The sequence below is a fragment of the Balaenoptera ricei genome, chromosome 3 (genome assembly GCF_028023285.1).
Source record: "Balaenoptera ricei isolate mBalRic1 chromosome 3, mBalRic1.hap2, whole genome shotgun sequence".
Classification (NCBI taxonomy): Eukaryota; Metazoa; Chordata; class Mammalia; order Artiodactyla; family Balaenopteridae; genus Balaenoptera; species Balaenoptera ricei.
Genome location: NC_082641.1, coordinates 105,363,758 through 105,388,836, shown reverse-complemented (window position 1 = coordinate 105,388,836; position 25,079 = coordinate 105,363,758). Strand labels below are relative to the sequence as shown.

The following is a 25,079-nucleotide window of genomic DNA, read 5'->3' as shown; positions in this document are numbered from 1 at the left end:
TATCAGGAAATATGAAGCTGCTTTTAAATAAGATAAAACTCATCATGTAAATGTTTTGATGTATGAAATTACAAGAGAAATGTAACTTTATTGAATATTAATTTTACATTAAGATGAGTTTACTTCTAGAAGAGAGAATAGGCAAAACATTCTCTGACGTAAATTGTACCAAGGTTTTCTTAGGTCAGTCCCCCAAGGCAATAGAAATAAAAACAAAAATAAACAAATGGGACTTACAAGTTTTTGCACTTACAAGACTTACAAGACTTACAAGTTTTTGCACTTACAAGACTTACAAGACTTACAAGTTTTTGCACCGCAAAACTTACAAGTTTGTAATCAGAATTACAAGTTTTTGCACCGCAAAGGAAACCATAAAAAAAAAAATGAAAAGACAACTTACAGAATGGGAGAAAATATTTGCAAATGATGCAACTGACAAGAGCTTATTCTCCAAAATATACAGCAGCTCATACAACTTAACAACAACAAAAACAACCCCATCAAAAAATGGGCAGAAGACCTTAATAGACATTTCTCCAAAGAAGGCATACAGATGGTCAGTAGGCACATGAAGAGATGCTCAACATCACTAATTATTAGAGAAATGCAAATCAAGACTACAATGAGATACCACCTCACACCCATCAGAATGGCCATCATCAAAAAGTCTACAAACAATAAATGCTGGAGAGGGTGTGGAGAAAAGGGAACCCTCTTGCACTGCTGATGGGAATGTAAATTGGTGCAGCCACTGTGGAAAAGAGTATGGAGGTTCCTCAGAAAACTAAAAATAGAATTACCATATGCTCCAGCAATCCCACTCCTGGTCATATATCCAGACAAAACTGTAATTCAAAAAGATACATGCACCCCCTATGTTCATAGCAGCACTATTTACAATAGCCAAAACATGGAAACAACCTAAATGTCCATTGAAAGATGAATGGATAAAGTAGATTTGGTACATGTATACAACGGAATACTACTCAGCCATAAAAAAGAATGAAATAATGCCATTTGCCGCAACATGGATGCAACTAGAGATGATCATACTAACTGAAGTAAGTCAGAAAGAGAAAGACAAACACCATATGATATTACTTATATATAGCATTTAAAATATGGCACAAAGGAACCTATCTACAAAACAGAAACAGAATCACAGACATAGAGATCAGACTTCTGGTTGCCAGGGGGGATGGGGGGGAGGGAGAGGGATGGACTGGGAGTCTGGGGTTGGTAGATGAAAACTATCACATTTAGAATGGATAAACAACAAGGTCCTACTATATAGCACAGGGAACTATATCCAGTCTCCTGGGATAAACCATAATGGAAAAGAATATAAAAAAAAGAATGTATGCATGTGTATAGCTGAGTCACTTTGCTGTACAGCAGAGATTGGCACAATATTGTAAATCAACTATACTTCAATTAAAAAAAAAAAAGATTACTTTAGTCCGTATTGCATGTTTTTTCCTGCTGTCTCCCCCTCTAGTGTCTAAACTGTGTGAAGACTGGTTCACTGTCTCTTGTTGAGCCCTCTAGGTATTCCTAGTACCTATGATTAGGGCTCAGTAACTATTTCTTGAACAATAAATGATGACAATTAGAAAAACACTACATATTACAGGGAACATCCGATGTAGAAATGGATTGTGTTCTAAATGGCATTTTGCATTTCATTATTTGGGATGCAGAATATATTTTCTCATATTAAACAGTAATTTGAAAGAACTTAGATCCCTGGATTCACTCCTAAAGTTGAGCTTATCCCATATTGTAAATTCTATTGTTTTAGCTATGCTAGGAGCAAACTTTTTTGGGGTTAGCTCAGGAATCAAATCATCATTTTAAAACTTGTTTATATCGTGATGGAACTTCTTATCCTACAGTGAACTCTGCACCGAATTCAAGAATAGGTTTCCCTCTATCTAGTTTCCTTCCTGGGTGAATATTAGTCAAAGGTGTCTGGAGAGATGAGGAAATGGCTGTTAAGGGGTAAACATTGTCTTCTCCAGGGCTTTGGGGGGAGACGCTACCCTAACTCCTGGCTCTACAGAGGTACTCTCTTTCCATTAAATTCCCCACTCAATTATGAGGACTTCTAATTTCTATACGTGACCTTCTCCTTTTAGCCACACATCCTGTATAATTACTTCAGCCCCCTGAGGAAAATAGTAAAAAAACCTCTGGAACTAATTTTGAAGCCACTACAGATCTACAGGCCTTTATCCAAAACCCATGAAGACAGGTGTACTTTGTAATTCAGAGAGATTTTTGAATTTTAGGAAGGCAATATGACACATAAGCTGCATGTTATATAATATCCCCAGCTTGTAATTCAACGCAATAATATTTCTTCAGCTAAATGTGTGAATATTCCCACTAAGTGAGATAAATAGATATTGCTTATAGCCTTACATCGCTTCAATTCAGATTCTGCAAGCAAAGTCATAAATGTTTTTTTGGTTTTCAGAGCTCTTTCTAACTCAGAACTGCTGGTAGGGGAATGTGGAGCTGTAATACCAGAGAAATTATGTCTCAAAAAAGAGGTTGTCCCCATCCCAGAATCCTGGACTGGGTTCTCAAGAAGCAGGGCTCCTACTCCAGGAAGATTAGGAGAATTACCTCCTTTGAGAAGGCTGGCATAGCCCTTGGGATGGCATTTACCAATGCCTCCTAGCTCAGCCAACCCTCAGACTCATTAGCCATAGTTCGTTGCTAGTAGGCCCATTGCTTATGAAGCCAGGCTTTCTGAGTTGGCCGAAAGAACTGTCACACTTAGAGAGGAGACTTCTTTCCACTTGCGGAAGGGCGACAGGAAGGCAGAGGGATGGCCCTGGCCCCCAGTGGGGATGGTGGCAGAAGCCCCCCAGATACATGTAAAGGGGGGGAGGATGCTACTGAAGGTGCTGGAGGGGAGGGCCAATACTGGGGCAGGGCGGGGCCTGAAACCTGACTCCCCTGGGAGCCCCACCTAGCTCTGGTTGCCCCTATGGCTGGTTCAGCAGTCACAAAATAGTGACCCTCAGCTAAATATGACCAACCAGTGTGTTTTGTCAGAATTCTGAAAGCCTAACAGTGAACTGGGGACTTTCCAATTTGCTGTTGGCCCAATGGTCCTTATTATCTTACTTCCACGATTTACACATTTGTGCCATCTGCTGGGATTAGAGTGTCTGACCTCGGCAAATGACAGTGGGGTCATATGGGTTACCTCAGTATTTCGTTTTCTGAGCTTAACCAGCAGCAGAGATACCTGGACTATTTCGAGTAGGTATGGTCTACCCAAGACATGCCCTTAGAAAAGTGTATAGTAAAGTATCATCGTTCTATTTGATAGTAAACTTTCCTGTGTAAGTACCAGTAAAGAAGATCTGAATCTGGAAGTTTCCATAAAACATTCCCTCTCATTCTAGAAACTGAATAGCAGGCTCTGTCCTGCTGCTTTTGACTTTCAGTCCCTGACTTTGTTTTTCTTTTTTTCTTCTCTTTTAAACTTCTGGCATTCTAGCATTGATTAATACATGGTTTGCTAATAGATTTTTTGGGGATTAGTCTTAGCAACAAAAAAAAGGCTTTAAAAAAAAAAAAAAGAAATGAAATGAACTGAGCTTTTGTTAATGTCAGTGTATTTTCCATGAAGGCATGTTTGTGAGTTCTCTGTTGCCTGGAGCCTTGCTGGGAGGTTCAGTGAGTCTAACCTGGAATTTCCCCAGAGCTTCTCTCCTCTGCATCCTGTCAAGCTAGGCAAACTCTAAGGGGCCTTTTAGCTACAACAGGTCATTTTTCCAAAACATCATGTGATCCAACTCTAAGATCATAGTTGTTAAATTCAGATCAAGATAAAGTAATCATATCTTGAAATGTGCTGATTAGGTAAGTAATTAGAAATGAACTTCAATAATTAAAATTAATAGGCAAGAATAGATTGTACTTAACCAATCTATTTGTTAAGTTTATGACGAAATTTAATTCTGAGACTAAATGTTAACCAATAAAAAAAAAATCCTTCTCTTCAATATATACCACCTGTGTTTCTTTCCTAATTACAAAATACTGTTATTCCATTTTTCCAAAGGAAAACCATTTTCTAACCATGAAAGATATATAACTCTATTATGAAAACTGTACCCAAGAGCAAAAGGATGATTCTAAATAGCTCACTTTAGGAAAATGGACTTGAGGCTCCTTCATTAATGTACGTTGGAGACCCACAGTTATAACTCTAATGGCTTTATCCCAACAGTATCCCAAATATTCTTTATGCTAGCCTTAAGCTGTTTCATAGCTAAGGGTTATGAATCTGGCTGGCTCATTCTTGGTAAGAATAAAAACATATTTGGGGCTCTTCATAGAAGAAGAAACTCAGAATCAGTTTCATAGAAACTGATTCATAGAAATTCATAGAATCAGTTTCTTGAGATTAGGAAAAACTTCACAGGTCTTGTCTAGATGTACATTTGAGTCCCCTCTATACTTCTGACCCAATCACCCCACCAGACTCTAAGTGGGATGAGAGCAGGAACCATGGCTATTTCATTCACCTGTGGGCAGCTTATGTTGAGCTTTCAGAGTAATTATTTGATAAAAGGAATGCAGAAATGTTGAATGAAACTATCAAAGACTTGAAAACCTCTGGGAACAAGGAACTCATTACTGTCCAAAGCAGCCCAGTTCATGCCTGGGCAATTCTGGTTGCTCAGAGTTCTCTTTTGCAATAACTGGACTGTCATCTCTTCCCACACATTTGTTCCATTTTAGCCCTTCAGGCTGCACAAACTTGCTCTACCACGTGCCAAACCTTTAAATATCTGAATTAACCCTCATGCCCCACTCTCTCCACCTGGCCTCTGAGCTTTGCTTCTGCAGGCTAATATCCCTAGTTCTTTCACAAGCCGCATAAATCTGAGTGTCCCCATGCGTTCTCAGATATTCCCCTCTGTGCATGCTCTAGATTATCACCTTTAAGTAGGCAGGATGGCCAGAGAAGGCCTGACCTGCATAGGATGGTTACCTTCTGCATTCTAGAGTCTATTGATGATTTTTGATATCAAATTAACTTTTTAATTTTTTGGAGGAATCAATTTTTTCAGCTTTTCAGAGAGAACTTCTAATTCAGTCTTAGCAAACCCTACCTAAAAGGCAAGCAAATTAAATGGCAGATAATTATTATCTTGGAGGCAGGTTTAGCCTGCTAATGGTTCATCTGTTGTGTCTTGTTTCCAAGGTGACTTATTTGGATTCAAGATAATTTGGCTCTTTGTGAAGATTAGACGTAGAGAGTTAGATGGAGCATCTCTCCCTTGGTGATCTCTGCCAGGAATGTTTCCTCCATGGCAGCCAAACCAATCATCGGGACTGCCAAGTCTGATTCTGGGAAACTAAGGTCTCCCCATGTGGTTGCCTGATAGTTAAGGCAGAACTCTGAAGATTTTGAAAGGCTGCTGCTAAAAAAGAATTTACTATATATTTTCTCATAGGGCTGAAGGTACAATTTAGCAAAAAGAATTTATTGATTTTCATGAACTTTAGTATTGACTGAAGATAATTTTTAAATCAAACTATTAATGTGGAAGATGCAGGTACATGTATAGGCAAATATGTAGGCATTTTTACTAGAAATAATCGATTAGTGAGATAATATGTTTACATTTGGGTAGAGAAAATTGTAAAAGAAAACAAAAATTTTTGAAGTTATTTCAATCCTCTGAAATTATAGTCAGTTTATAATTTTTGGGGAGGTAGGGATGATGGAAAGTGGGAGAAGAAAGAGGAGGAAGCTGATGGGCAAAGGCAGGGAAGGGGAAAGGAGCGGGGGGTGTAAAAGGGAAAGGGGACAGAGAAGGCAGAATGTTTAAGAATTTCCACGTGGCCACAGAATCGTTACCTGTTTCCTTGTGTGCACTTCGCGTCTTGCACTATGATATATTTAGTAACTCACTGGTCAAAGTTAAATAATTCTTATGTAATAGAAATTTATTGTTCTGGGGAAAAAAATCCCTTCCACTTCCTGTTTTGAATGTATTCTAGTTGATTTATGGTGGTTATTGGTTCCAAAAATAGCTGGGACAGCCAACAGATCCTTTCATGTTTTCATGAGATAGAAGGTAATTCTTACTCAGTATTTCCAGGAAAGAAAAGGACTAAGTTAGAGTCCTCCTGCTGAGGGTTTATTTCTCAAGGTTACATCTTTGGCCATCACATCTGGGCTAGTGAGAACAGCTGGGTTGACAGGACACGGAAGCAACCTAAATGTTCATCAACAGAGTAATGGATAAAGAAGATGTGGCACATGTATACAGTGGAATATTACTCAGCCATAAAAAGGAATGAAATTGTATCATTTGCAGAGATGTGGATGGACCTGGAGAGTGAAGTAAGTCAGAAAGAGAAAAACAACTATCGTATATTAACGCATATATGTGGAATCTAGAAAAATAGTATAGATGATCTTATTTGCAAAGCAGAAATAGAGACACAGACATAGAGAACAAATGTATGGACACCAAGGGTGAAAAGGGGTGGTGGGATGAATTGGGAGATTGGGATTGACATATATACACTACTATGTATAAGATAGATAACTAATGAGAACCTACTATATAGCACAGGGAACTCTACTCGGTGCTCTGTGGTGACAGAAATGGAAGGAAATCCAAAAAAGAGGGGATATATATATATGTATGGCTGATTCACTTTGCTGTACAGTAGAAACTGACACAGCACTGTAAAGCCACTACACTCCAAAAAAAAAAAAAAAAAACAACAGCTGGGCTGATAAATATTTCAAGGGTGTGTCATGAACTCTGTTCTTGGTGATAACAATTTCAACATCTGTTCATCTGGGAGGATTCTTCCTTGAATACCAGGGCCAAAAGGTAAGAGTCAAAGAATTTGTAATTCATCTATCCTTCTTTCTACTGCTCCTCCAGAAGATATGCTGATGCCAGGAAAGGAACAAGGGTTTACTTGGAGGGCTGGAGAGTGGAAGGCCATAATGGTGGTAATAGACAGGACTTAAGCTAGAAACTCTTGGGACCACTTCAAAGTGAGGAGGCCTAATTGGCCCTAAGACTATTGAATCAGTCCTCTTGTCAGGTTTGTGGGTGTCAGCAGACTTCTGACTTGAGAACCAAAACTTACAGTGTCCCCCTGGCTCTGAAACCCTGCTGAGTCTATTCCAGAATCTCTTAGTCCTTTTCCTCTTTCCCTCGAGGATCTGTTCTCATTGGATGGTGACTTTGATATCTTCATTTTCCACCCCTGTGCACAGAAGAGGTAACACAGCAGGCCTGAGACTGGTCTTCTAAGAAAGACCTGTTGGCAAGGTTGGCTCTTAGCTGGCATTTTGGAATTTGGATTCTGGGGTGTTCCCACTGTTCCCCAACTGATAAAAGTGGCTCCATGAGCCTAGACTATGCAAATAATATGATTTATGCCCATCATCTGCTTTTTTTCTGGGAGTTTAAATTTGGAGTATGTACTGCTACTAGGAAGAGGGTGCCTACATGACCAGTTGCCAATAAAAACCTTGGGTCCTGAGTCTCTAATGGGCTTCTCTGGGCACATCATACACATGTTGCTACATTTTGGTTGCTGGGGGGAGAAGTGCATTCCCTGTGACCCTCCATGGGAGGGAGAGAGCACGAGGAAGCCTGTACATGGATTCCTGACTCCACCTGAATCTTTTTCCCTTTTGGTCCAACTTACTATGTCACTGTAATAAATCTTAGCCATGTGTACAACCATACACTGAGTTCCATGAGTCTTTCTGTGAATCTCCGAGTGTGGGGTGGTCTTGGAGACCTCTGACGCAACTCCCTTTCCTACAGTACTCCTACATCCTTATCCTAACCTTACACAGTTCCAGTGAAAGGGTAAAAGGGAAGAATTTTTTAAAAGTTAAATGTCAAATAAAGAAAATATTGATCTAGAAGATCTGGTTCAATAAAAACATGCCAATCCTTTTGAAAGTCAGGAAGCCATACTTATCAGTCATGGAAAACTTATTTACATACTTTGTACTTACAGAATATGAACTTTCAAAAAAAGAAATGATTTCTTATGATCTCTCACTAGCATTTTACAAAATAACAGCTTAATTGACATATAATTCATATACCATAAAGTTCACTCTTTTGAAGTCTATATAATTCAGTGGTTTTAGTATCACAAAACAGAGTTGTACAACTGTCACCACTAATTCCAGAACATTTTCATCAGTACAAAATGAAACCCTGTACCCATTAGGAGTCAATCCCCATTTTCCCTTTTCCCTAGCCCTTGGGAACCACTAACCTACTTTCTATCTCCATACATTTGCCTCTTCTGGACATTTTGTATAAATGGAATAATGTGGTCTTTTGTGACTAGCTTCTTTCATCCATGTCATGGCATGTAACAGTACTTCATTCCTTTTTATGACCAAATAATATTCCATTCTGTGGATATACCACATTTTATTCATCAATAGATGGACATTTGGGTTATTTCCCCTTTTTAGCTATTATGAATATCCATGTACAAGTTTTGTCCTGGACACATGTTTTCAGTTATCTTGGGTATATACTTAGGAGTGGAATTGCTGGATCATATGGTAACTTTATGTTTAACTTTTAGAGGAACTGCCAAACTGTTTTCCAAAGTGGTTGTACCATTTTACACTCCCGATAATGTGTGAGGGTTCCAATTCCTCAAACATGCTCACCAACACTTGTTATTTTCTTTTTTGAGTATAGTCGTTCTACTAGATGTGAAGTGGTATCACATTGTGGTTTTAATTTGTATTTTCCTAGTGACTAATAATGTTGATCACCATATTGCATCTTCTTGGCTATTTATATATCTTCTTTGGAAAAAAAGCTAGTCAAATCTTTTGCCCATTTAAAAATGAGTTGTGTTTTTATTATTGAGTTGTAAGAAATTCTTTATATATTCCAATACTAGACTTTTACCAGATACATGGTTTGCAAATATTTTCTTTCATTCTGTGGATTGTTTTTCACTTTCTTGATGGTGTCTTTGGTATTTACTTTTGATGAGGTCCAATTTATTATTTCTTTTGTAACTTAGGCTTTTGGTGTCATATCTAACTCCCCACTTTTGGTAGGGATTTTTATCACCCCACTTATTTTAGGATGTCTACATCCATTAGCCCAATTCCTTTACTCCCTGACGGAAGGAGATTAAAGGTGGGAGGGGTTGCAGTACAGTGAGGTAGAAAGAGCATGGGATTTAGAGTCTTAAGATTGAGTCCAACTCATCTGTCATGGGATTTAAGTACTTGATTTTCCAAACTTCAGTTTTCTATCTGGAAAATGGGGTAATTACTATTTCATAAGGCTATTGTGAAATTTGAATTAGCTAATTTGCAAAAAGAGCTTAGCACTGTACCTGGCACACAGGAGGCATCTAATAAATGTTAGGTTGTTATCATTTTTATTAAGAGAAGGTGGAACGGAGCCTGGACCTAATCAAGAATTACCCAACAGAAGTAAAGCTATCACTCTGTTCCTAACTGTGCATTTTGGAAAGGCTGCTAAAATTATATAGAACTGCAGATTTGCTTGTGGTTATATAGTTTTCTGGCACTATGGAAAAGCCTGATAGGCACACAGTAGGAGAATTTTATTTCTTTTGAATTCAGTAATAAACAAAGCTATTGCTCTTTGGGATCCAAGGAAGAGCCCTAGACCAAAAAACAGTGGTGTCAGCATAATTGAACGTTTCATCACGATGTGTGTTTCTTATTATTTATCATTAATTAAGGGCCGTTTACATAACTACATGGAAACTAACAAAATTCCTTCCCTGTCACTTAGGTAGGTAGAGGACTTTAAGAAAGGTCACTTGATATTTTCATTAAATATTTATCATACTTTACAGCATTACCTTAGAACTTTCATATTAATAGCCCAATCATTTGGTATTGACATGAACCGAGTGGTTTAGGGCCACAATCAAACATACTCTGTTTTGTTATGATAAACACAGATAACGGTCAACCTAAAATTTTGTTACTTTATTCATCATCAAAAGTTCAACTCTTGGTCAGTAATTGGCATAATTATATTTCCTAATGGGGACAATTTAGCAAATAGTAAAAACTCTTTTGAAAAAACCCATAATAAGCCAATGCCATGAAACATTTAAGTTATGCTACACAGTTTGCTATTTTACTTGTTCCTATCTTAACTTGCAATCCAAAAAAAAAAACATTTAGGGATCACTCTGTCCTTACTAAGGACAGAAGACTAACCAATAACCTTAGTGGGATACAAAGATGAATAACATAGTCTTTTTTACTAAAAATTTGGCAATTCAGTAGGTGATCTAGAAGCAAGATGCTGTCATTAGTGGGAGAACGACAGTAGGATACAATGAAAAATTTTCAATCATTACCAAAGTTGATAAAGCAATTTGTGGGATGACAGCCCAAGTTAGAAATCAGCCAAAGGTGTATTAAATAACATTTACGTAGTGCTTATATATGCTAGGCAGTTTTCTAAGCACTTCTCAAGTCCAGTTACTCATTTAATCCTTACAACAGCTCTGTGAGGTAGGAGCTATCACCCTCCCCCACCTTTAATAGGAGGGGTAAATGAAGCACAGACATGCCGAGCCACTCAGATGAGATGGGCCCCCAGGCAATCTGGCTGAGGCCCTGGTGTTCTTAACTACCCTTCTATGCTACTTCTCAACTCAAAGAGGAATTATTATTATTAGTAGAGTAGTTTTTGGATTTCCAGAATCTCTACTTCTTCAACCCCCGCCAAATATAGGATATAATAATGCATATAAATAAAAGATCTGATAACTTTTTTCTCTCTTTTAAAGATGCTACCATCTTTATGTTTTATTCTAAAATTAAATTCTACATTAAATATATGTCACATACTCTAGTATGTATGGATTATATAATGTGGTCAGCATGTATAATGACAATATGAACGTTCCCCCCAAATTATGTCTATGTAGGGGATAAGTTTCATTCCCATATTTTTCAGAAATCAATCATTTTGGAAATACCTTTTCATACCATCACAATAGTTTCTTGCATAGATTTGTTAAGCTGTTATTAAATACTTTCCCATTTCCTGGTGTGAAATATTGATGATAACATTTAGCAAATTAGTCTTGGTTGAAAAAGGAAGCGTTATGTTAACAACAGCAACTGGGGCAGACTCAGTTTTGTGCGGCCTAAAGCCGTACAATATGGCAGAATTCTTTCAGAAGAAAAAATACATAATTAGGTGCAAAGAGTGAGTATTGAACTAGAAGAGCTTCGTTCAAATGATAGGCCCTAAAGTTTCAGCTTCATTAGCTTCATGGTAAACCACCGCTTCAGATAGTAAGTAAAATAAAATTTTTAAAAAATACCATAAAAATAAAATAATACCTGAAAAGAATTCTTCACTTTTTTCCCCCAGAAGGAGATTGTAATTTTAAAATTATATATATATCACCTCATTTGATTTTTTTTTTTCTCCTTTTAATGTCTCAGTTGTCTGGAAAAATCCTGACCTCTCCATTTTGTAAGATGAGGAAAAAGAGAGGGTCAGTGATTTGTTCCTGGTCACGGAAGCCTGTCAGGGCTGGGCCTGGGCTCTTTCCACTATTCTTTCAGCAGATGAATTTGGAGAGATAATATTTTTCATCAGATATGAAGAAGCCTCCTCTCTTAGTGTCTTTATGGTTATTTTACTGGAGAAGAAGCTAAGGTTGGACAAATTTACAACAAAGCCAAAGCCCAAATTCTCGAATTCCTGAGTATAGAACATTGTTTCACCTTGTAATCAGGTAGCAGTGTTGGGAAAATGTTTCATTTTGATGTGAGACAGAACTTGACCATTTGAACCTGTCTTTTTTTTCTAGAGATAATTACTTTTTTTTTTTTTTTCCCAGAAGAACTGTAATTTTGAGGAAACTGATTTGAGGAAACTACTGGTGGGTTTTTTCCCCCTACCTTATTTTCATATTTCTTTGAGATCATCATAACATAGACTTCAGTCATACAGGAGAAATGAAATCACTCGACTGCTGCTTGGCTCTTCAAGTTTGGATCTTCAAGTCCTCAAGTTTCTCCATGTTTCAAATATATAAAAACAGTATTTTTTTTAGCTTCATCTGCTTTTACCCCCCTGTGTTTAGCTCTCACTAAGTCCTTTGTAAGTTATAAAAGAATGTATGGGGATAATAAAACAAATAGGAAAAAAAAAACCCTTAAGGTTTGACACAGGGTTGAGTGGATTATGACTTCCGACTGTGTTTCTATAGCAACACTTTGCCTACCTTGTAACTATAATAACAGCAATTCTTTAGTGTCCTACTTGCCAGCCACGGTATATTACGCATACCTAATCCTCAAAACAGTCCTAAGAGGTACGTGTTATTTGCCCCATTTTACAAATGAGAAAACTGAGGTTTGGAAAGATTAGATAACTAGACTAAGGTGACGCAGTAAGCGCTGGAATTGTGATTCAAATACAGGTCTGAGTAACTCCAAGGCTACTGCCTTTTCATCATATATCACCTTTCAGATTAGAAATATGTGGTAGTTTTGGTGTCACCCACAGCTCTTGTGGTGGTCAGCCTCCAACATGGCCCATGTGATCCCCTCCTCTTGATTTTCTCCCCCTTGTATGATCCCCATCCCCACTGAATACACAGGGCTGACCTGTGTAACCGATAGGATATTGCAAAAATGCAAAATACTTGTTGGTTAAGTATTGCTTGAGGGAAATGTTATCCGAGGCAGAGAGAAAACAGGCACAGAGGCATGAAGATATGAAAATGTGAGGCATGTGTAAGGGATTATTTATTAAATTATAAACCAATGTTTTATGAAATTATTTCTTTTACATCTAATTTAATTCAATTTTATAGTAATTAGGTTTATTTTTAAACTTTAATTCAGTGTAGAATTAAGCTAAAATTAAACTTATATTTAAATTTATGGAAACAGGAGTTTCAGCCTATACTGTTCCTTGTAGCCTTTCAGTTGTGTAATTTTTCCCTCTCTTTTCCCAATGGCAAGGATGAAACACTTGGGACCACAGTGAGGCAAATACCAGTTGCGATCTAATAATGAATCACTGTGGAAGAGTGAAAAGGTCCTGGACTCGGAGTCAGAAGATCTGAGAGGTCACCCGACTTTGCCATTAGCTGCTCTCCCTGCACTGAGCAGATTACCGACTTATACGCCCTGACTGGTCTGCTGACCCTCAGCCTTCCTGGGGTGAGGTCAGCAGCGCCCCAGCAAGGGTCAGCCATGCTTGCCAACTCAGGGGAGCTCTTTATTTATCCATCACCCAGCACCATTTATTCATCCATCTAACACTTATCATTGTTTAGTTTGTTCCTGGAACTGTGCTGAGTGATTGGTTAGGAATAAAAGGCAGAGAGTAAGGAAGAAAGACAGATATAAAAACAAGCAAGGTTCAGTGTGTGATAAATGCTGTAATGGAAATAAACAAAAGGTACAATGAGCCCAGAGAAAGGGAGATAGGGTCAGGATAGACTTTCTGAAGGCAGTGATACCTGGTCCAGCTTTGAAGGACAGCTCAGAATTGACTCTGCCCATGTGTTGTAGGCAGAAAAGAAGGTTCAAAGGTCCAGAGCTAGCACTTGTGGCTGGAGTGTGATCTCCCTGGGGCATGAAGAGGGCAAGAGATGTGACGGGAAGCCGACCAGATCACAGGGTGTTCTCCTCACAGTCCAAAGGACAATGCTCCGAGATAAATGAACACACTTGTATGACCTGACCATTCCTGCTGTCAGGTTTCTTTTCTTTTTCGCAGGAGCATGCTTGGAGTGAGGCTTGTTCATGGCACACTGTTCTGCCCCTATGGGTTTATTGGAGGGAATAAACTACAAGTTTCTTTTTCTCCAGGATCATCCTGGCAGCTGTGAGTCTTTCACATTTGGCAAAGTTTATTTTGTCCCACTAAACATTTGAAATGTGCAGTTTATTTCCAGATCTAAGTATTGCAACATGGGGATTAAGAGGAAACATGCTGTGGGAGATTATTGTTTGGAGAGTTAGGTTAATAATTTAAACTTCAAGGTACATGTGCCTTGTCTACCCTCTATGTTTGCCTGAGTGTGTGTCTGTTACCAACAGAGACTGGAGCCCCTGGAAGCAGGAGCTGGGTCTTTAGCCATTTCTTTACTCCACAAGAGTCTCTCCTCATTGTAGAGTTTCTTCTTTGTGCCAGGTGCTGGGGATACAGAGGCAAGGATGTATTCCTAGCCTCTAAGAGCTCTAGGTGATAAGTGAATATTACCATTATTCCTCTGTGGATCTCCCCCACTGCCTTATAATAATCACAGCTAGTGTCAGAACATTTGCTGTGTGCCAAGCGCTTTCTCTATTATCTCACTTAATACTCTCCACAATCCTACAGTTATCCCCATTTTGCCATTGAGGAAAGTGAGGCACAGAGAGATTGCACAGTTTAGAAAGTGATGAAACCAGATGTACACCAGGCAGTCCTTCCTAGACAGATAATCCCTACACAGAGATTATAGAAAGTATTCCATAACTTTCTGTTAAAAGAAATTACCCACCATAGTTGTTCTTTTATCACCACTCAAAAGTACATAGAGAAAAAAAAAAAAAAAGTACATAGAGCAAATACAATTGTCTTTTTACAGATAAATTTAACTGAAACTCACAGGATCATATAACGACTCAGTGTAGAAATCAGAATCCCAGAAAAGTCTTCAGTCTTTCAAACAGAGAATTATGCCTACTTCTGAAACATAGTATCCCCTCTGGGGTTGTAAAAATCACCTTGGGTGTGATGAAGAAACTGAATGAAATGACCCTTGAAGATGGATTTGATTTTCAGAAATAGCCCAAATAATTTGAGCCAAGCCAGGTGAAGAAATTGGTTAATGAGGTTGGATAATGCTATTTCAGTCATGTAACTGGCTGCGCATTCACTATCTGAACTAATGTCGTTGGTTCGATTATGCCGTACGGCAACAACAGAAAACTTCTCTTCCTTTTCTGTTACTTGCTTTCCTCACCTAAGCAACATAGAGAGTAGCCATAATCCATCTACCACAGTGAAAAGCCACCAAAGTTTATAAGGTCACATCTGTAAAAAGTTCCCACAAGTAAGCCACTGTGCAAATAGGGGAGACTATTATTATTATTATTATTACTGCTGGCTGATACAGAAACACTTATTCATCACTTGTGGACTTCTTGGCAGATCTTTCCATTTGCCCTCATCTAGGCCCATACAGATACACATGGAAGCCAACTCCTAGAACTTCCACTTCAATTACCCTTGGCTGGTTTTGTTTTGTTAAACATGGAGGTGAGAGAGGGAGAGAGCAAGAGCAAGAGAGAGAGAGAGAGAGAGAGAGGGAGATGAAGGCACATAAATGAACCTGATTTTTTAAAATCTGTTACAATAAAAAGCTTTTAATGAAAATGGGACTTTAAGCTGAACTCATCCATAATAGATTTCCACGAGGTTTTAAAACCAAAAGGCTCAGGTCTGCTGGAGAACACAGACATAGAAGCAGTTAGAATCAGCAGCAGATCAATGTTTTGTGGGCCTAACGCTTATACAAATTTAGGGTCTTCTTTAAGAAAAATTATGAATAAAAAATTAGGCATGAAAGGTAGTATTTATTTAGAAAGAGAAAAGATATCAAGTTATTAGTTTGGAAATAGCTGACAAATTCCATCAATACCTCCAAATCCAGAAAACTAATGTAACACTCATAAATCAACTGCCTTACATACTCTCTGCTATTTTCTTATTTTTAACTGATACTTGTTGATCTCTTCATATCGCAAGAATTTTTTAATATTTTCAATAAGAGATAATTTAGTCTTTTCTCTAGAAAAAGCTTAAATTTTATTGATAGGTTAGACATTTTCTTTCAGATTCAAACCTATTCTTGATAATGTCATGCTAAGATGTACTATGTGACATACAGAGACAATGGCTGCTTTTAGTATTACCTTGGGTTTGTGCCCCATAAACAAGGGATTCTGATAAACTGTGCAATAAGCATAAAGTTTGGTATACTTATATCAGCTGCGTCATCAAGTATCAAGTCCTAATAGGAGAGAATTTCTGCTGTGACTTGGCATTAGTGAGAACAGAATCCATACAATTTACACGTGTAGTGATGGGAAGAATTTGCCAGAGATCACCTTCTGGCTCTGTACATTTCCATCTTTGTTTCTCTTCCATTCCTTTCATACTTCTGATGCATGGCACTTGTCAGACATGTTTAGACGATGGTACCATCTCCGGCCCTGCATTTCTGTGTCACCAAGCAAGGTGAATTTGCTTATTGGAGTATTCCTGGAAGCCAGGACAACCAGCAAGAACTTATATGCACATAGAAATGATGGCAAATCACATAAATACATTCCACTAATCTCAAGTTAAATGTATCTCCAAACAACTTCCCCTTAGCTCACAGTGCCAAAAATGCCCCTGGCTACCTGACTGGAGAGGAATGTGACAGAGGGAAAATTGGAATGGAAAGAGAGAGCAATTATAATTGTAGTTAAAATATTATCTGAAAAGTTGACAGAAATATACGACTACATGAACATCTTGCTAGGGACATTCCCAGGGCCTTGGAAGGGGCCCAAATAAATGAGGGTAGAAGCTTAAGCTTCTTTGGTTTTACAATAAACACTCCCTTGATGGCAACACATTCTGGAAAGTGGTTAACATGGAATATGGTACCGACAAATAAGAAAAGGCTGCTAGTTCTGAGGGTGGAAGTAAGGGGGCAAAGGGGAGTCTCCTTTGATGTTATACTAGACCTGTCAGGAGGTGCATCTGGAAAGATGAATAGGAATTTTCAGACATCCTGCACATACAAAAGCCTGATGACATGATCAAACATGTGTATTGAGAGAATACTGAGTGCTTTGTATTAGTAGACTGTGGGAAAGTGCCTGGCACAGTTTGGGAAAGAGACTGTAGGTCCCTTCTCTCCTGGCAGTGTTAGCACTGGAGAGTGCTATGCTCTCCTTCTTGGAAAATTCTAACTCTCCTATCAAAGAGGCCTATTCATCTGTATGTCACCTCCTATTCTAACCTCCACAGCCCCGCCTCACAACACCCTGGTAGCCCCAAGGCTTGGCAGAGTTCACCGGTCCTGCCACCCTGACCTCACCCACTAAGAACAGATTTAGTCCATTCACTGAAATACCTGCCTTGTGCTCAGGACACTATTATCTTTCCTCTTAACACAGTCTTACTTTCTTTGATTGCTACCCCCTCATCCCTGCTCCCGGAGAAGGAAGCCCATTTCCTAGAACTCAGCCTCCCTTCAGCTTCTAAATATCACTCTTAACCCTACAATTCCTATGAACACAAGCTGAGGCCATGGGCTTACCTAGTAAAAATGGGTCAAGATATGATGTCTACTATGTTCCTGTTCTTCAGGTACCAAATAGTGCTTCTATCCTTTCCCTAAAAGCAGAAGTGGGATTGGCTAAGAAAAAAAGCAACGCTCTTGGGAGGGTAGAGTGGAAGGGAAGAAGGGCCAGCATCTCCTCTTCTACTCACTGGTGACAACTGGATGAGTAGAGGAGTAGAAGCAGAATCTTTGGAGCCACTAAGAGGAGGCATAGTGAATGTGATTCAAGGCTGTCTTGGACCTGCCAAGGTCACTGTCCACTGCAGCCTGGAGTGGTCCCCAAACCATAGCACGGCTAGTATGAGTAGGCCTGGGCTGGTCCCTCCCTGGTTTCACATTCCAGCTTGGTACTGCCCCATATTTGCCCTCTTTGGTTGTCATCTTGGACCTTGTTTGTGCCTCCCAAAGCCCATGGCACCCCATTCAACACATTAGCTCCACTGGCCAACTTCCATCTTTCCCTAAAACTGAAATAGACTGATACTCTAAAAAGAAATATTTTGGAGAAACAAATTTATTAAAAGCAATAGCTCTAATGGTAATTTGCATAGTAAATCTCCAAAAACTAATTTTAAAAAATACCTGATTTTTATTTGCCGAATGACTAATTTATGGAACTATTAATTCTCCAGAGCCTTTTTCAGTCTGTTTATAAAGCTTAAAGCAATTCATGTTTTTCAAGGCTGTCCAGTGTTCTGTATTTTGGGAAGTGATGACTTGTGAACTTTGAATGTTGAGGTACTGTGCGCTTTATGAGTGCCAGAGATTTTCAAATGAGGATCATCTCAGTGGAGGCCAGGAAAGTACTCAATAGTTTCTACAACCTCTTAAAAAACCTCAATAAGAAGGAAACTTTTTTAATATGCGAAAGGCTGATAAAACCTGAAATGTTAAAAGCATTCCCTTTTAAATTAGGAACAAAATGAGAATGCCTGGAATTACTATTTATAGTCAACATTATAATGGAGTTCCTTGCTTGTATAATAAAATAAAAAAGATTTAAAAGGACAAAGTTCCGAAAGGTAAAAAACGTTTTAAATTTCAAATAATATTATTGTCTACAAAAAACTCAGTCTACAGATTATTAAAATTAATAAGAAAATTTAGTAAGAATGTGGAATATAAGATCAATTTAGAAATTTAATTACATTTCTGTACAACATCAACAAAATAAAATTTAAAATATATTTCCAAAAGCAACAAAGTTGTAAAGTACCTAGGAATAAATCTAACAAATGATGTGTAAGATCTTTGTGTAGAATAATCTAAACTTTATCAAAGGATATTAAAGAAGACCTAAATAAATGGAGGCCACACCATGTGCATGAATAGGTATATTTCACACCATAAAATGTCAAATTTCCTCAAATTGAGCAATAGATTTGATGCAATTTCAACTTTTAAAAAAAGTTTTTATGTGACAAGCCAAATTCTAAAATTCTAAAATTTAAATGGTAGAGCAAAGGGTCAAAAGTAGACAATCACTTCTGAAGTGGGTAAGAAGTCTTGTCTCATCAGATAACAAAACTTTTATTATAAGGTGATAGTAATGAAGACAGTGATACATGACAGAGCTGGCATTGCAGATTAATGGGGAAAGGAAAGACTATTCAATAAATAATGTGGGAGAATTCATTATCCATATAAAAGATTAGATGAGGCCCTAATTTACACCAGAAACAAAAATAAATTCCGAATACAGAAGGGACCCTAGTTTTAAAAGAAAACATACTTTTAGAAGAAAATACATAAGAAAATTCTTATAACCTCAGAGTGGGGAAGGAATTCTTAAGTCACAGAAAGCGCAAATCATTAAGAAAACAAGATATCACCTCACACCAGTCAGAATGGCTATTATCAAAAAGACAACAAAGAACTAGTATTGGTGAGGGTGTGGAGAAAAGGGAACCCTCATGCACTGTTAGTGGGAATGTAAATTGGTGCAGCCACTGTGGAGAACAGTATGGAGTTACTTAAAAAACTTAAAAAAACTACCATATGATTCAGTATTTCCACTCTTGGGTATTTATACAAAGAAAACAAAAACACTAATTTGAAAAGATGTATGCACCACAATGTTCATAGCAGCATTATTTACAATAGTCACGATATGGAAGCAACCTAAATGTCCATCAACAGATAAATGGATAAAGAAGGTGTTTTATATATATATATATGTATACACACAACATTAACATAAGATTTACAGAAAAACACAAATGAAGCTTTTGGCCAACCCTATATATATATATACACACACACATACACACACACACACACACACAATGGAATATTATTCATATACCATAAAAATATTGAAATTTTGTCATTTTTGACAACATGGATGGACCTGGAGGATATTATGCTTAGTGAAGTAAGTCGAATAAATCAGAGAAAGACAAACACTGTATGATTTCACCCATATGTAGAATCTAAAAAATAAAACAAATGAACAAATATAACAAAACAGATACAGATGCACAGATACAGAGTACAAACTAGTGATTACCAGAGGGGAGAGTGGTAGGGGCAGGGGAAAAATAGGTGAAGGAGATTAAAAAGTACAAATTACTAGGTGTAAAATAAGTTACAAGGATATAATGTATAGCACAGGGAATATAGTCAATATTTTATAGTAACTTTGTATGGAGTACAATGTATAAAAATATCAAATTACTATGTTGTACACCTGAAAATAACATAATGTTGTAAGTCAACTATACTTCAATGAAAAATAAAAGTAAACAAACTGATAAACTGAAAGTAAGAACTCAGACATAATGGAGAGCATGAACAGACAAGTCATATGCTGAAATAAAACATTTGCAGCACACATAGCTAACAAAAGATCAGTATCTGGAGTATTTCAAAAACTATCTACAAATAAGGAAAAGATAGTACCCTCTCTCCCCCCCTCTGCTTCCCCAGCGGTTCATAAATCCATGAGCAGGAATTTAACAGAAGAGGAAACGAAAATGACTAATAAACATGTTGAAAAGATGCTCCTTTTGTCTTAATAAGGGACATGCACATTGAAACCATTTACACTGAGATGCCATTTCATACATTCCAGTTTAGAAAGAATTAAAAAGTCAAACAATGGCAATGTTGTTGAGGAAGCGGAATAATGCTGGTAATAGCATAAATGACACAGAACTTTGGAACAGAATTTGACATAATGAATAAAGTTAATCATGTCCATATTATAGCCCCGCAGTTCCTCTCCTAGGTATATATACCTTACAGACACTCTTGTACAAGCACACTGGAGACATGGGCAAGATGGAGCATTGCTTGAATGAGCAACAAACTGGAAATAACCTACAGAGAGGCCAGAATACCCTTCTAAAGGGGACGCCACATCATGATACTCCCCTACTCTAAACCCTCCAGTGATTTCCCACCAAGATTAGAACAGAATTCTAAACCCCTTCATCCTCTACTTGTCTCTCTGATTTCATCAGGTGCCACCCCGCTGGGGTTCCTCAGGACTCAGCTCATTCCCCTCTTCAGGGCAACTTGCTCCTTCCCAATCATTTCATGCTTGGCTCTTTTTTCATCCTCGAAGTCAGCCTAAATATCACGTCCTTGGAGAGTCCCTGACTTGCCACTCAATCTAAATTAGTTTTTCCCACCTTATTCTCCATCTCTGCCCTGTAATTTTTTCCTATAAAAATATACATTAATATTTTGAATTACGTATGCATATGTGCATTCATTCATAATTTTTTTTGCCTGTCTTTGACATTAAACTAATAACTTCCATAAGCACAGGGACTACATCTATCTCACTTATGATTATATTTGCTGTGCCTTCCACATAGCCTGGCATATAATAGTTATTCAACAAATCTTTGTTGAATTGAATGGTTGAATAAAAAGACTGCATAAATTGTATCTGTGCCTGTCTGAGTGGTTTGCTGATCTGAGGGTACATATGATTTGCTGTAGTTCATGGGAAGGATAATGGGATGCCACAACAGCCACATAAATTCTTAATGTTAAGGTAAAGGGAAGTGTTTATCTTTTTTTTGTTTGTTTTTTTTAAATTGAAGTATAGCTGATTTACAATGTTGTGTTAGTTTCAGGTGTACAGCAAAGTGAATCAGTTATATGTGTATATATACATATGTATATATATAAATTCTTTTTCAGATTCTTTTCCCTTATAGGTTATAACAAGACATTGAGTGTAGTTCCCTGTGCTATATAGTAGGCCCTTGTTGGTTTCTGTCTTTTTTCTTTTTCCTTTCTTTTTTTTTTCACGGGTTCTAGGCACGCGGGCTTCCGTAGTTCTGGCTCGCGGGCTCTGGAGCACAGGCTCAGCAGTTGTGGCGCACGGGCTTCGTTGCTCCGCGGCATGTGGGATCTTCCCAGACCAGGGCTCGAACCTGTGTCCCCTGCATTGGCAGGCAGATTCTTAACCACTGCGCCCCCAGGGAAGTCCTATGCATTTTAATTTGATTTTATTTTTCCCGGTTAGAGCTTGAGTTCCAAGAAGAGTTTGCGTTACGGTCAATGTAAGAGGAGGATTAGGCAGACGAAGCAATTAAAGCAGCACTCAAAGTTCAGCAAAATATGGAAATAATGCAAAGTTTTATATTTTCAATCACTGGAATTGTGCTCTTGCTCAAATGACCATAATGCAAGTTATGTAGATTTATTTTAATGATAGATGGAAAAATTAAGCCAACTTAAATAGATGTTTTAAGCAACATTTTGCATAAATTCAGACTCTTGATCTCTAAAACTTCTTTTTAAATATTATTGAATTTGTTTTCCTCACTTGACAGTCTGATATGCGAATGCTATTAAATGAAGTGTGATTTCGTTATTTTGTATTTAATTTTTATAGGCTATAATTTTGAGCACTTTTTTGTGTAAATGATTTAAAATGATTAAAAAATAAATCAAATGGGGCTTCCCTGGTGGCGCAGTGGTTGAGAATCTGCCTGCTAATGCAGGGGACACGGGTTCGAGCCCTGGTCTGGGAAGATCCCACATGCCACGGAGCAACTGGGCCCGTGAGCCACAACTACTGAGCCTGCGCGTCTGGAGCCTGTGCCCCGCAACGGGAGGGGCCGCGATAGTGAAAGGCCCGCGCACCGCGATGAAGAGCGGCCTCCGCACCGCGATGAAGAGTGGCCCCCACTTGCCGCAACTAGAGAAAGCCCTCACACGAAAACTAAGAGACCCAACACAGCCATAAATAAATAAATAAATAAATAAATAAAGTATTAAAAAAAAAAAAAAAAAAAAAAAAAAAAGGCTCACAGGTTAAAATTTAAAAAAAAAAAAAAAAAAAAAAAAAAAAAAAAATAAATCAAATGATTGACTTTCTGGATATAATATGGAAAAGTGAAGTTCAGGTGTGGAGGCTATTCCTCTGCCTTGACTTGATTAATTTACATGGAAGTTACATTAAAGTTTACATCAGATGGAAAGTAAATTTTAAGTGGTAAGCATGCTGTAAGGTACATAGAAGTAGAAATATAATGTTGTAAACATGAAACTGATGTAATGATATAGACCAATGTCACCTCCATTAAAAAAAGTTTACACCAAAGTTGGATGAGGTATAATCTATAAAAATTTGAATCATTATGTTGTATATCTGAAACTAATATAATGTTGTAAATCAACTAAACCTCAATTTTAAAAAAAGTTGGATAAGGAACTTTTTCTTGTAACTGATTCCACGTGTACTTGATTTCTACATTTTATAAGTTGCTAGAGAATTATTATGAGATAAAATGAAAAAGAGTAGATAAATGAATTTTCATTAAAAATATATAATTATCAGAGTGGTGTTCATGTAGATATTAATACTTACAGCTAAAGAAGATACGTTCTGAACCTAGTCAAAGCTGCTTTAAATCACTGTACAGTAAGTAGTTGGATCAGAGCATAGCCAGCACTATTTTAATATTTAATTTAGAAAGGTCCAAAGAAGAAAATTATTTTAATATTTTAATAATTACTATTTTGATAATAATACAGTAATTTTGACACCAAAGTAAGGTTTTTGGTTTAACCATTTGGCTTCACTTCCTATGACCCTGACAGTGGGTCAGGAATTGAGTAACTGCATAGCTGACCAGTTTTCTAGTATGTACTAAAAAGTACTGAAGAAGGCACTAACAATTATTGTCCCTTAATGGTGGTAAGAGTTCTATTTGCTCAGCAGATCACGTCCTTTGCTATGTACCCCCTTAAAATCCACCAGCCCAGGGGCCTGGGCTGTGCCTTCTCTTTCTCCCTGGCAGAATCCTCCCTCCGGGGAAGAGGAAGGGGCTCTCCAAGCAACACCTGTTGGGTGGCTGAGGCCATCAGGGGGGCAGACGGGATGTACCCACCTGAGAAACACTGAGCCGGGGCTGTCAGGGATGCTGTTCTGGGCCTCCGCACCCACCTTGCTTGGGCTGCCTGGAATCTCAGACCGGAACGCTGTGTCATTGGATGATGACAGCCTTTTCTTCACCATTGTGGACTTGTCAATCGCCAAGTCAAGAAATAAACTCAAGCGCTCATTTTTCAACCTCCCCAGTAATGTGAAAATCTCTGCGTTTCTGCCTCTCTCAGTTCCTGCATTGCAGGAAGCTACTTCTTCACATGACTCCTAATCTAGCTGAGGCAATTTTTTTTTTTTTGAAGTCAGTTAATGAGTAACATGTAAGTATGACAAGAGTAGTTTTCATCCTACCCATTTGCTCTGAAGGAGAAATAAACGTGTTTGGCAAACTCAGCTTTCAGTTTACTAATAGGAACACCATATAACTCTGGATTTAGGCAGAAAAGTCTATGGAAAAGGAAAAACTTAAGACAATGAGATGCACAGCCAGGCAAGCTCTAAACATTAAAAGCAGGGGTGCTTTCTTTAACCCCCTGAGCCTGATCAACAGGGCAAGGAATGTGGATGTGCTTTATGCCTTTACCATACAGGAAATAATCAGCCCACGTTTGGTAAGACACATAGGAGCCTTAAGGCTGTGCTGCTTGGTCTTTGGGACCAGAAGAGTTCTCGAGTTCTTATGGAAGTGATATGTACAAAGTTCGGGGAGCCTCAACATTCAGGTTGTGTATTTTGCTGGTTATAGGAGGCTGAGCCCTCTACCAAACTGGTGATGACAACAAAGACAAACAAATAAAAAAAACACTAGGAGGCAAGGGCTCAGGCTCCATCCATTGCTTCTGGCTGTCTAACCACAGGTGATCCCAACCCTGCTGAGGGTGGTATCAGCCATGCGTCTCTCAGGAGATTAGAATGAAATCATATAGCAGAATATTCTATGTATTATCATTATTGTTATTTATAACCCTACTAAAAGCAGGAAGGAAAATAAATTTCCTATGTGATGATCTTCAACTTCTTCAATCACTTAATGTTTATTCACAAGAAAAACATCAGTTTTTCACCAGTGTTACTAGTGGCAGGGAAGGATTTGGTCCAATGTAGCTATGTTTTCTCTTCTCTTCCCTTTGTGATTAGTCAGTGACATTGGAGAACAACGGGCTTAAGTGAAGTACACAGATTCTGATAGTGGAAGAGAGCAAAGTTTCCTGGGAAATCAAACCTTTAGCCTTGCTCTTGTTAGCACTTTGCTCTAACCAGCTGATAACCAGCCAGGGGCAGGTTTGTGTTGTTCCGTGTGTAGTACTGA

The 25,079-nt window shown here is 38.1% G+C and overlaps 1 protein-coding gene across 2 annotated transcripts in view; it reads right to left on the bottom strand.

Moving 5' to 3' along the window:
- Positions 1 to 24,000, bottom strand: part of GRAMD2B (GRAM domain containing 2B) — a 104,770-nt gene extending 80,770 nt beyond the window's left edge. The window contains exon 1 of one of the 2 annotated variants that reach the window (XM_059916975.1): positions 23,775 to 24,000. In XM_059916975.1, the coding sequence (XP_059772958.1) occupies positions 23,775 to 23,902 (128 nt within the window). In that variant the 5' untranslated portion in view covers positions 23,903 to 24,000. The remainder of the gene's footprint in view (positions 1 to 23,774) is intronic. The other variant, XM_059916977.1, reaches the window with a different exon arrangement.
- Between the last annotated feature and the right edge of the window lie 1,079 nt (positions 24,001 to 25,079).